This window comes from Parasteatoda tepidariorum, chromosome 5, assembly GCF_043381705.1.
Source record: "Parasteatoda tepidariorum isolate YZ-2023 chromosome 5, CAS_Ptep_4.0, whole genome shotgun sequence".
NCBI classification, from domain to species: domain Eukaryota; kingdom Metazoa; phylum Arthropoda; class Arachnida; order Araneae; family Theridiidae; genus Parasteatoda; species Parasteatoda tepidariorum.
The window spans coordinates 32,836,978-32,849,100 of NC_092208.1; the positions used below are offsets into that span (position 1 = coordinate 32,836,978).

At 32.0% G+C, this 12,123-nt stretch overlaps 1 protein-coding gene across 1 annotated transcript in view; it reads right to left on the bottom strand.

Moving 5' to 3' along the window:
• The window catches only part of LOC122270126 (degenerin mec-4-like), a 27,404-nt gene extending 20,217 nt beyond the window's left edge, over positions 1 to 7,187 (bottom strand). The window contains exons 1-3 of the mRNA XM_071180849.1: positions 6,747 to 7,187; positions 2,852 to 2,985; positions 568 to 689 (exon numbers count right to left, since the gene is read on the bottom strand). Of these exons, the coding sequence (XP_071036950.1) occupies positions 568 to 689; positions 2,852 to 2,949 (220 nt within the window). The 5' untranslated portion in view covers positions 2,950 to 2,985; positions 6,747 to 7,187. The remainder of the gene's footprint in view (positions 1 to 567; positions 690 to 2,851; positions 2,986 to 6,746) is intronic.
• Positions 7,188 to 12,123: the final 4,936 nt, after the last annotated feature.

A 12,123-nucleotide genomic window follows, 5' to 3' on the forward strand; every position in this document is an offset into this window, starting at 1 on the left:
TCATTATTATTTTTACTCCTAAAATATCACTACTATTTTGATCAATAAAAAAATATATCACAACTATGATAATATGTATAATTAACTATGTTTTAGTTGAATTTATGAACTGTTACATTTGACCCCGTAAGTGGAAACAATTGTAACAAGTACACGACTGTCAAAAATTGTTAATAACTAATATAATAACATTTAAAATAAGATATTTATTTTTTTCTAGTAGAGGATAGTCTACTTTACTCGTCTGTCAATTAATACTTATAATATATTGGATTTTTTGTTAGTTAAAAATAGTTAAGCAAAAAAGTTTACAATTGACCCCACTCTCCACTACCACCATTCAATTTATGTTTTTTCTTCCTTTAGTCTTATGGGCCAATAACTATGATTTGTTTATTTTTTTGCATAGACCATTCTTTTGTGATCCTTTATGAGCATAGTTTCTGGTTCTTTTCTTTTTTGAAAAAAATTCAGAATTATATATTACTCTGAAAAATACATGTTAAGATACTCTTTTGGGGAACAAACTAAATAAAATTTTTAAAACTATATGAGCTACAAACTTACCTCCCATTGAGGACATTTTCCTAGGTTCAATTTCTGGTCGTCCGATTATTGTATTAAGGGTCCAACAGGCTTCAATGGCTTCACTTCTACTTGGACAGCGCACATTCTGATAATAGCTCAAGCTGAAATGATAATTCAGAACATGCAGTTAACTAATTCTGTTCAGAGTTGTGCAATTTTATAGTACTTTTCAAAGGTTTAACATCATCCGTTCTATTAATTTTATAATTACAAGGAAAATTCTTTATATAATAAACGCAACCAGTATATGGTTTATATTAGATTTTTAACACATCCAAAAAAATCCGTAGCTTTGTTAAACCAGTTCTGCTATTTTACGTATCAAAATTATCGGGTGCGAAATTCTATTACTGGTCGTCTTACATAGTAGAGTGTCTCGATTTGGCCATTTTTAATAAAATTTCGAATTTTAAAATGCTTTACAAATGTTTTGTTTTAGAATTATGAATAAGAAATTAGGTTTTATTTCAACAGTTTTTAAAGCACTTTGAAATTGCGGCTTTTTATATTTTTCCTGATATATTTTTTAAAATTGTTAGACATTTTAAAGTTTAATTTGAAATAAAAACAAATTGATTGTATTCATACCATTAGACGAAATGCTTCATTTTGCCATCGAATCAGTGTTTCGATTTCAAAACGCATAGGATATCGCAATCATTTTTAGAAACTAAATACACAATCCAATCACATTAATGTAACCACCTGTCAAAAGCCAGAATAAATACCTTCGACAGAGCAGACCGCTGCGAGACGTTCGCTGAACCGTTGTTGAGGATACACTCTTGGTAGCCCCTTGTTACATCTGGGCGGTCAGGCACGTCTATTTGCCCGAACGCATCTCCGTAGTCTTTGCTCGGCTCTGTCATTGATAGCTCGTGGTGCAACACATGTGCCACGACGCTGATTTTGGATAGTGCCATTTTCCCATGAGCGGCATACTTTTACTACGATGGCACGCCAACAGTTCGCAAAATTAGTCGTTTCCGAAATGCTTCCACCCTTGGCCCGAAAGACAATAATCGTGCCCTTTTGAACGTCGGATAAATTGCTACGTTTCTGCATTTCGCCAACGATTGGAATGCTTTCCGATGCCCTAGGACATCCTTTATATACTCTCCACTGTAATGTGTCGCCACCTGCATTCTGTGATTGGTTATTTCACGTTGACGTCGAAAGTAGGTGTTGGTCACACTAATGTGACTGAGCTGTGATTTCCTAATGTGATTTCCTCCATGTTCCCATAACAAATCAACACCTCTGGGGGTACTGGATTGGAGATAGATCGTTCTCTGATTCAGGACAAAATTACGATCTGAGGATGAATGGGTCCGCCTTATAAACAAGTGTGACGCATGATGTGACGAAGTTGTGAACCGTGAATACGAAAAAAACCGTGAATACGAAACTAAACGGTTTTGTAACTATTTACAATTAACATAGTCTCTAAACCATAAAAGTTAAGGTCTGAGTGCTGTGCCATTAATGCGTGACTGATATTTTCGTATTTTAACAGTCTAGAGTCACCGATCGAAAAATGAAGGACATTAGAACTCCACGTGCTGCCATCTAGTGTGGCAGAAACTAGACGTTCAAATAAACATGGCCAATGGTATCTCACCCATTGTGGTGGTCCTGAAAGAGTGGATACCACTTCTGGAGAACGCACTAGGTCTACTCATCGGGAAGACTGATTATGCAGCTCATAGGAAATAAAAAATAAAAAAAAGAACTCTACGTGCATTGAAGGAATGAAAGAAATATAGTGGTATCAACGCTGGGATTTGAACCCCTCTTTAGTCGGTCATGACCGATTAGCTCTCTTAGCTACTAAATGTGCACAGCTGTAAGGAACAATATGACTTCTTAAAGTGGGTCTAGTTAGTGCGGATAGAATTCTGGTTGTTAGACCAAATTCGATAAAAACAATCAATAAACGTTTATTTTTCACATATAGTTTGAATGTAATCTTTTTTATGATTATTTGAATGGTAAAATGGTAAATATGGTAAATATGGTAAAATAGCAATTAAATAAATTGCTATTTAACCATTTTTACTGAGAAATTTATAACAGGGTATTTCAAACTTTTGTTCCGTGGAATCAGGAATTTGTAGAATAATCAAGTAGCGTTTCGAAATATAAAAAAATAAACATCTAATACGATATGATGCAATAGAAAAAAAGAAAAACGGTTCTGCTTTTAAAATCAATGGAAACCTTATTTTCTGAGTGTACCCTTACAAGAGTATTGAGTCCTTACTCGCACAGTGAATCTTTCTCCAATCCATCCAAAATTATACACGCCCAAATTAACTCGTCCAATCTTTGCATCAACGTTTCATAATCTTCATATTCCATTCGCTTAATTTCTTCGTATACTTGCTGTTCAGGAACCTTTTAAGAAATAAAAATACAGGAAAAGTTAAATGACTTTTTAACAAGTAAGATCTACTGAAATTTAGCTTGAAAAACTGCAAAATAAGTCCAATTTTTTTTATTTAAATTTTATTTCTTTACCTTTGGAATGTTTGTTACACAAATGTGAATTGTTTAACTCAGGCGCAAAGAAATTTATGTGTAAAAAACAAAAGAAAACATAAAAAAAATTCTTAATCTTGAAAGCAAAATAGGTGATTCCAAAGGTGTTAAAATTGGTTTTCTAAGGTTAGATATGTCAAATATCGAACTTTTTTTCCCTTTTTTTTCTTAAAAAATGCAGCTATAAAAATTTAATTTCATTTCATTTTTCTGAGATTTGTATCAGTCAGTTTATGTAAAAATTGGTCGAATGTTTGTAACATGTTACATTTGTTTTAATGATAGACTTCTCTTGTGAAGGTTAAGAAATGTGAACTTAACATATTATTACTCTTAGAACATCAATTAAAAGTTTAACCAATTTTGGCAGTTTGATTTTTAATTATATAAATCTATTCGTAGATAATTTGATTATGAATTCTGCTTGTATCAGTGAGACAATTAAAACATGTATTTTCAATTTGCACAGAAGTCTTTAAATCGGTGTGCTCCAGTCAAAAAATAGTATTCAAAAGATTAATTCATAATCAATTTCTTTTTAATTAAGATAAACACTGTTTGCCATAGCCTGAAAACCATCAAACTTTGTATTTTCATGCAGCTTTGGTCATGCAGCAGAAGATGATGTACTATTTTTACCATCTAAGTTAAAAGGAATTTTTTTTTTCAGATATGGATAATGCTACAGAATAAAAAAAAACAATTCAATCTAAAATTTAATCTGATCAGTATGGATTTTTATACAGAAATTATTCCAAATAACAGAGTGTATTCGAAATTATTTAAATGCAAAAACAAGAGAATGTGTAAATGTTCTTATGTTAGTTCCATCTAAGATTTGGATTTTATTCGTCTTGAAATAGTTCTTTGACTTTAGCTATCTGTAAAACTTTTTATGTTGAAATAAGAAAAAAAAATGAGAAACCTTCAAATATGTCTTTAATGAATTTTCTACAGCATATTTAAATTATATTATTGCTTCTTTGTTATGTACAATAAAAGACTGATAATAAAATTCTATTCCAAATATAGTAATTAAGGCAGTGATATTTCAAAATGTTACTTATGCTGAGACTAGACTTGAGGAATTTGATTCAAAATTCCTAAATTAACATATTCTGCTCCTAAGAATCATAATTATTCTTTTTATGTTGATATTCTATTTGTGTGAAATACAACAATAATGGAAATAAAAAAATCCGATCAAATAAATATTTAATTCCTGAAAAATAATTGAAACTTACCAATATATAAAAGAGCTTGTTAATAAATGGGTTCATACGTTTTATAGCACTGTTTTGATAAAAAAAAATAGATAAAAACAAATTAATTTATAATAGAACTAACATATAAATTCAATCTTTACATTTACATTAAACTATGATTGAATTTACTTTGTTTTAGTGCAATAATGCTGAACGCAGTAATATGTTGCATAAAATAATTGAATTCATAAAACTTATTTAAAAGAGTGCTTGTAATCAACATTGTAGAATGATTCATTTGTTTGCAAAAAAAGAAGTCAATGGGATATTTATTCATATTCATATGGTACCCATGAACCTTAGAGAAAACTTTATTCTCGAGCTTCAACGCTGAACTGCACATACCGAACATTGTCAGTTAGTTTTAAACAATTTTCCCATCACATATTTATATGGTCCCTATGAACCTTAGAGAAAGCTTCAATCTTCAACTTCAACGTTGAACTACCCAAATGGAATATTGTCAATTTATTTCTAAACAGGTTTCCTAGCTCATATTTATGTGGTACTCATAAACCTTAAAGAAAACTTCAATCTCTAAGTTCAACCTTGAGCTACTCATACGGAACATGGTAACCAAGGAAAATGAATAAAAATTCAACTCTCGAATTGCAGAAGTTGTAGCAATAAAATTTTATGAGTAACGTTTGAAAAGTTAATTGAAAAAACTAAATAAGTATTGACTTTACAAGTCGTTAGGCTTAATTATAGAATGTAGTTATGTTTTTAAGGTTTTGATATTATTGCAATCGAGCCTGAAATATGGATATTCGCAGAATATGAAGAGAACATTTTCACGCAGAATGTCCTTATAGTTTTGAGGTAAAAAAATTCATTCTGGAAACTATAACCCCTACATACTCAGCTGGTGTGTTTCAAGTTGACGTTATTCCAGTTTAAACAGTGGGGTATTTTAAATCTGTTAACATTAATAATTTACATTAAATCTGGTACAACATAACATTAATCTATACAGCATCACTTATTCTGTAGCAATATAGCACTTTTATAAAGATACAGATTCAAATTCTGTTCAGGGTTGTGATATAACGTGGATATAAGAACAGTCCACATTTAAAACATATAAAAAAATGCTAATCATGGGACAGAGGTGAATTTATTGTAAAATGGAAAATGCATTTTTTTCATAATTTTAATTGAACGCAAGAACGCTTCTATCAAGAAATAATTACGTTTCTTGTGCCTGATAAAATAAATGAATTTTTCTCAATTTCTTAAAATTAAACAGATATCAAAAGATGATTTAATATTTTATGAAATATTTTCATAAAAACTACAGTATTTAATTTTTTTCTTTTCTGTAATGTGAAGAACTTTTTAAATTTTGATAATTTCAATACTAGTGGGAAATGGTATATTTACTTTATAATTTTTACAAGCTATCGCTTTGAACTTTAAGAGAACTAATATGAAATCTGAACTACAGAACAGCTTAAATAAAAAAAAAACTCTTATAATGTTTCAGATAAGCGTGAGTTTATTAGTTTAAAAATAGTGTTGCTAATAGCTGACTGTGAGTAAATGCTTCATTGAAAAACTTCTTTCATCTTTATTTACGCAGATAACGGTATTAAATAATTGTTACAAAGATTATAAATCAGTGCCTTTGCTATAAGAATTAACACTGTATTTACTCACAATTGAAATTAAAAAATCAAGCTAAAATTCCCGTTTCTTCAAACAACTTTTTCTCCTCTTGATCCAACTAAATTTTAGGGCCTCATACTTTCCCCTCTAACCATTTTCTCTTAACATCTTGAAGAACGCATGCATAAATAGGTGGAAAAATGTTAATCCTGAGACAAGTTTCCATGGGAGTGGTTAATAAGTGATCAGCTCAAAGTTTGTATGTCCTGCGTATTGAAGTTTCACTGTTCTTTCGTATTGTATGTAGAAACGGAGCACAAGAAAAAAATGTGCATCTGATTATTAAGCAGAGTTCCCTTATCTTACCATCTTTCAAAAAAACAGCATACCTAAGTATCTAGCAAAGTTCAGCTTTCGCCCCATCTCACAAGAAAAAAAACTGTGCGCCTGGAATAACTAGCAAACTCTATTTTCGTACCATCTTTCAAAAAATGAGTAACTGGAATATCTTGAAAATATCAGTTTTTGCCCCCAAACCTTCAGAAAAAAAAAATTAAAAAAAAAATTTGAAAAAAAAAAAGAAATAAAAACAGCATATCTGAATATCTAACAGAGTTGCATACCTGAATATCTAGGAAAGTTCAGTTTTAGCTCCATCTTTCAAAAGAGAATTTAAAAAATCCGTACCTGAATATCTAGCAAAGTTCAATTTCAACGCCATCTTTCAAAAAAAAAAATGCGTACTCGAATATGTTGCAGAGTTCCATTTTCGCACCATCTTTCATTGTAACACAGGCACCAAAGTTGACCGTCTAATGTTGAACATCTTGACTTGAATCTTGGGTCCGCACAAATTCGACTTCTGTATATCCTGGATAAATAAACACAAAATTGAATGTGTTAAAAGTTATTTAACAAATACGTATTGTACATTCAAAATACGTATTGTACATGCACTAGGAAGATCCCAATCATAGAAAGATCTCAAACATCCAAAAAGAAAATAAATATTCTGCTCAGTGATAAGCAGTTAATTGAAAAATTATGTGACCTTACAGAGCACAGTTTGGTGAATTAATTGAGGAGTAAGGCGGAAACCTAAACAATGGTGCAAAACCCACTTTAAGGAATTTGAATAACCTAACAGAATTTTAAAAAAAAACAAACTCTGGAGTAATAGTTGAAATAAAGCAACTAGTTAGAAACTTCAATGGTTAAACAAATTGTATAATGAATTATGACAAACTGAAATGTGAGATAGTCCACGATTAGCAATGGTTGCCATCTTAGTTTGAATTCGCTTACAGTTTTGTTACTAGGCAATTTCACGTCATTGATCTTCACGTTTCAATGTTTTTTGGTAAAATTTATCAATATGTAATTTTTACAATCAATCATATTGAAAAAGTCATGGTTTTATTTCTTTCAGTGTGTAAAAATGGGAAACCATGCAATAAAAAAATCCATATAGCATTGTTTAAGAATCTCATTACTCTTTCTTTCACAGCCAAAATCCAATACGAGAGGTCTTTTAACCCCTCAACGATCGGTTAATTTTCAAGAAAACGGTCATAAAAGTATCTATTTTATTGGCTTTTGTATTTGTATTACGCATTTGATTAGTGCTAAGATCTAGTTTAAATTAAACTAACTATCTACAATTACCTTAAAAATATCCCGATACTGCCCTCTGGTGTGTAAAATTAGAAATAAAATGCTTTCTGGGCTAAAGAAATGAATTAGTTTTATTCTTATTGGCGCGTTACTACTGAACACTCCAGCCCGTCAATATCACAGGAGCGAGAAGTAGAGGGCGAAACCTCAGCCCGCCATTTTCACGGGAGCGAGAAGGAGGGGGTTAAGTTCTTAAAATACTTAGAGTACAGTATGCTAAAGGTAGAACTGTATAAGCTGTCAAAATTTTAGGTAAAAACTGTTGGAATGTCACAAGCATTTCGAAATAGACTCTAATTGTCGTGGCATAACCACAAGTGAATATCGAGAGAAAAGGGACAAAATAGCTATGGTTGTTTCACTGTGATCTGCCGTGCAACTGAAAAATAAACGTAAGCGACAAAAAATAAACAATTGAGATTTTTATATAATTTATATACTAAAGTTTTTTTTTTCAAAAATTTTTTTTTGCTTTATCTGTTTTTTTGAAATTCTTTTTACCTTCCATAGCATTAGCAATAGAAAGAGAAAAGTTATCGACCCTTTTTTCTCGGAATCAATCATAAAGTACTTTCGTTGCTTGTCATTACTAAATGGAATTTTCTGTTTGATTACACGGTAGCCATTGTTTTAAACTTAACTATAGATGATTCAATTTATAAAATATAAGCGATAACATCAGTGATATTTGTCAGCTTACAGATTTATTTGATCAAAAAATAGTATTTTGCAAATATGTATAAAGTAATATTTTGATACATTATGAGATCCTTAAAATTCTACTTATAATACCAATATTGAAGAAATAAGTATCTTACGGACTCTTGAAAGCGAGAAAATTGCTTGATAGAGGTAATATTTAACTATCATGAGTTGGCCGTAAGCAATATCGTCACAAAAAGTGATACTAAGTGAAGCGTGTATCCTGATGGAAAAAAAACGTGTTTTGCTTGATACAATAACGTAAAGCCTCTGGTAACAAATTATAAAAGAAAAAATAGGAAATAAAAAAGTGAAATTATTTTATCTTTATCAATTGAAGAGCCTAGTGGAAAAACCAGGTAAGGGATATTATCAAAGAGGCCATAATCGAGAGAGAAAAATATATGATCTCCGAAATATTTTATGACCGATTTTTTTTAGATTGCGGAACTAATAATTTTTTTCTTATTTTATTTACCACAGCCTAATTTTAAAATTAAAATCATGCAGACATACTAAAGACCAAAGTATATTAGTTATGTTAAGATTAATTTAAAAACAAAAGCAAATCTATTACATTAAACATACCCATACTGATGTAATCACTTTATGTTATTTTAACTGATTCAAAAAAATCTCTAAAAATGTCTATTACCTGGTTCTTCCAGTTGTGTCGTCATATGTCTTTCAGTTTTGTGCAATATTTCAAAGTGCTGTTCTTTACTGATTAATTGTTTTTTGATTCATTCCAAATGAATGGCGGGTATTCATCTAGCTCTCAATAAAAAAAACTACATTACGCATGTTAAAACACAGTCAAATATTTCCATACTGATCCGTTATTAACATCGAACAATTATAATTAGCAAATTGTTATACTCTGTTCGATATTATTTGTACACCGAAGAGCCATTACATTATGACAACCCTGCTAATAACATGCAGGATCACCTTTAGCCCTCAAAACTGCTAGCACCCGCTGTGGCATTGATTCCACAAGGTGCTGATAGGTAGTTTGAGGTATCTGGTACCAAGCGCTCACCAACTGGTTCTGTAATTCCCTTACATTGCGAGCGGGTAGCGTGGCAGCACGAATTTGGTTTTCCAAGTAGGACCACAAATGCTCTATTGGAGTCAGGTGAATTTGGGGGCCAAGACATGACTTGAAAGTCACTGGAATGTTCCTCGAACCAATCCATAACGATTCGACCCTTATGACATGGTGCATTATCCTGTTGGAAAGTACCATCCCCCGCAGGAAAAACTGTTGCCATGAATGGGTGAACCTGGTCTGCAACTATGTTCAAGTAGCTTACAGACGTCAGGGATTGTTCTATGAGGATTATGTGTCCTAATGTGCCCCCTTGAAAGCATTGTTCCTGGGCGAGAAACCATGAAAAGCTGGGCGAACCCATTATTATAAATGGAGGGTGGTCATAATGTAATGGCTCTTCGGTGCATTTGTAGAGTTTTAGAATTTGTTGATTATCTTTGTGCTATTTATTTCAAGGATAATTCTAACAAAAGTTGATTATATTATAATGCAAATTCAGGACTCAAGAAAAATGAGTCAACTTAATTATAAATTCATTCTGACTAAGGAAGTAATAGCGGCCCGTACGTAAGCTGACCATATTACGGCAATTATGTCGAAATTTTAGCAAGTTGCTGGCCTCAAAATTTATTTTACGAAAGGAATCCATATGCTTAGTAAGATGATTCCTTTTTTAATTTTATGGACAAAGTCTGGTCGTTTAAAAGATATTTGTACGCACCTATTGTGTTAATTTACCAACTGTGTCCATAGGTTCTTTTACATCATAATTGTTATTTCCTGGTGATTGTTACTTATTTTACAGTCTGATCCTGTAGTTTCTACTATGTAAAAATTACGGGTAATCCGTAAGTTAAGTTCTAATTATATTTTTGCAGATTTTGTCTGTAATCTTTGCTGCCGGTCTTTGTGCTTAATTGCTAGTTTTTTTCTAGTTTTTTTTTTCTTGTGCTAGTTTTTTTTAACAGTGCATGCATTTTTTACTAACATGCTCCTTTTATGTTCTGTAATTGTTATTATTATTATTTTGTAATGGTATAAGATATCTTACCCATTGAAATTACACAGTGTTATTGAAGGTAGTTCTGTTTCTTTTGTTGCTTGGACCATCACATCTGTTATCGTTTTGTACTGCCAATAAAGGTCCATGAAATCTGAGGATTGGTATAGGAACCCCATCAAGCAAGTGGTGAGTACTAGAGCACGAATTAGTTTTTTAGGAGTGTTGGTAGCATCTACTATTTGTGGAAGACCAGTAACGATTGAATTACGCAAAACATTTGATGCATAACTAGCGAAAGATTCTTCTTGTATTATCACCATTTTTCACGAATTTCAATTTCTGTAAATGAAAAATTTTAACGTTTGAGTGCTTGATGCTCATTGCTATGTCCAAAGAGATTATAAGATTATAATAAAGGAAAATACTATCAATAGATTAAATAAAATGTTCAGAATAGAATACAAATTTGTACAAAAAAGAAATAATGGGCGTGAAGGGAAAAGTTTGATTGATGCGTATTCCAAGTAATTAACCTGAAAAAATCTAGTTTTAAAATTCCAATAAATGTACCATGCATCAGTTTAAAGAATGGATAATATTTAGACTTAGTTAAAGGCTAAAAAAATTAAATTAATATATGGTGTTTAGATACATTTTTGTTACTTTCTCTGCTGGAAAAATTAAAGAACGTGCACTGTAAAATATCTCGTAAATTTCACAGTTTCAAACTGACAGTTGGATTAGTTGTCAAAATCACGGGTTTCCATACCATAGCATCAAGAGTTTTTTCCCGAAAAATTACGAAAAAAATCTGTAATCGACCTGCTTTTTTGCCGTAAATAAGCACGTTTTACAATAAAAATAAATCTCAGCTTTTCAACCAACAGCCTTTTATTATGTGGGAACATATTTTCTCTGTGAAAGTTAGGAAGTAAATCCTCTCACCAGTTGTGAATATTTTATGATGGTATAATTTGCATTGATCAGCCATCAATTTGGATTACTAAATAGGGAGGTATGCGTTCTGTCCCTGAGCCACCGGGGCTCAATTATTACTAACATTCATGAAGCTATTATGCTGTGGAGAATTTCGCTTCAATCGTGTATCAATTTCACTCTAAATTCAAATAACAGTTTTCATACAATGTTCGAAACCATAATGCAATTGCTAATAAGTTAGAGCAAGTCTGGAAAATAATAAGTTAGAGCAAGTCCGGAAAGAAACGATTGAGGAAAAGGTAAATATATATAACGGACTGCAAAACTGAATGACAGAAACTGGAATTTCAAAGGATGGCTTTAACCCATTTCAGAGTAAGAAAATGGAGACAACCCGGTTTGTCAACAAAATGGCTTAAACAGTTAAATATACGAAAAAAATCCGAAAGAAAAACAAAGGGTATTTTTTACAATGTGGTGGGTTGTTGTTGTAGTTCATTTACGTCGCACTAGAACTGCACAATGGGCTGTTGGCGACTGTCTGGGAAACATCCCTGAGGATGATCCGAAGACATGTCATCACAATTTTGATTCTCTGCAGAGGGGATGGCACCCCCGCTTCGGTGGCCAGACGACCTGCACGCGAAATCGAGCACTTTACGGTAGCACAGTTTAACGAGGACCAATACCGCACACCCTCGGTCCCTACGCAGACTGATCCAAGTGGGCACCCACCCGCACACTGACCG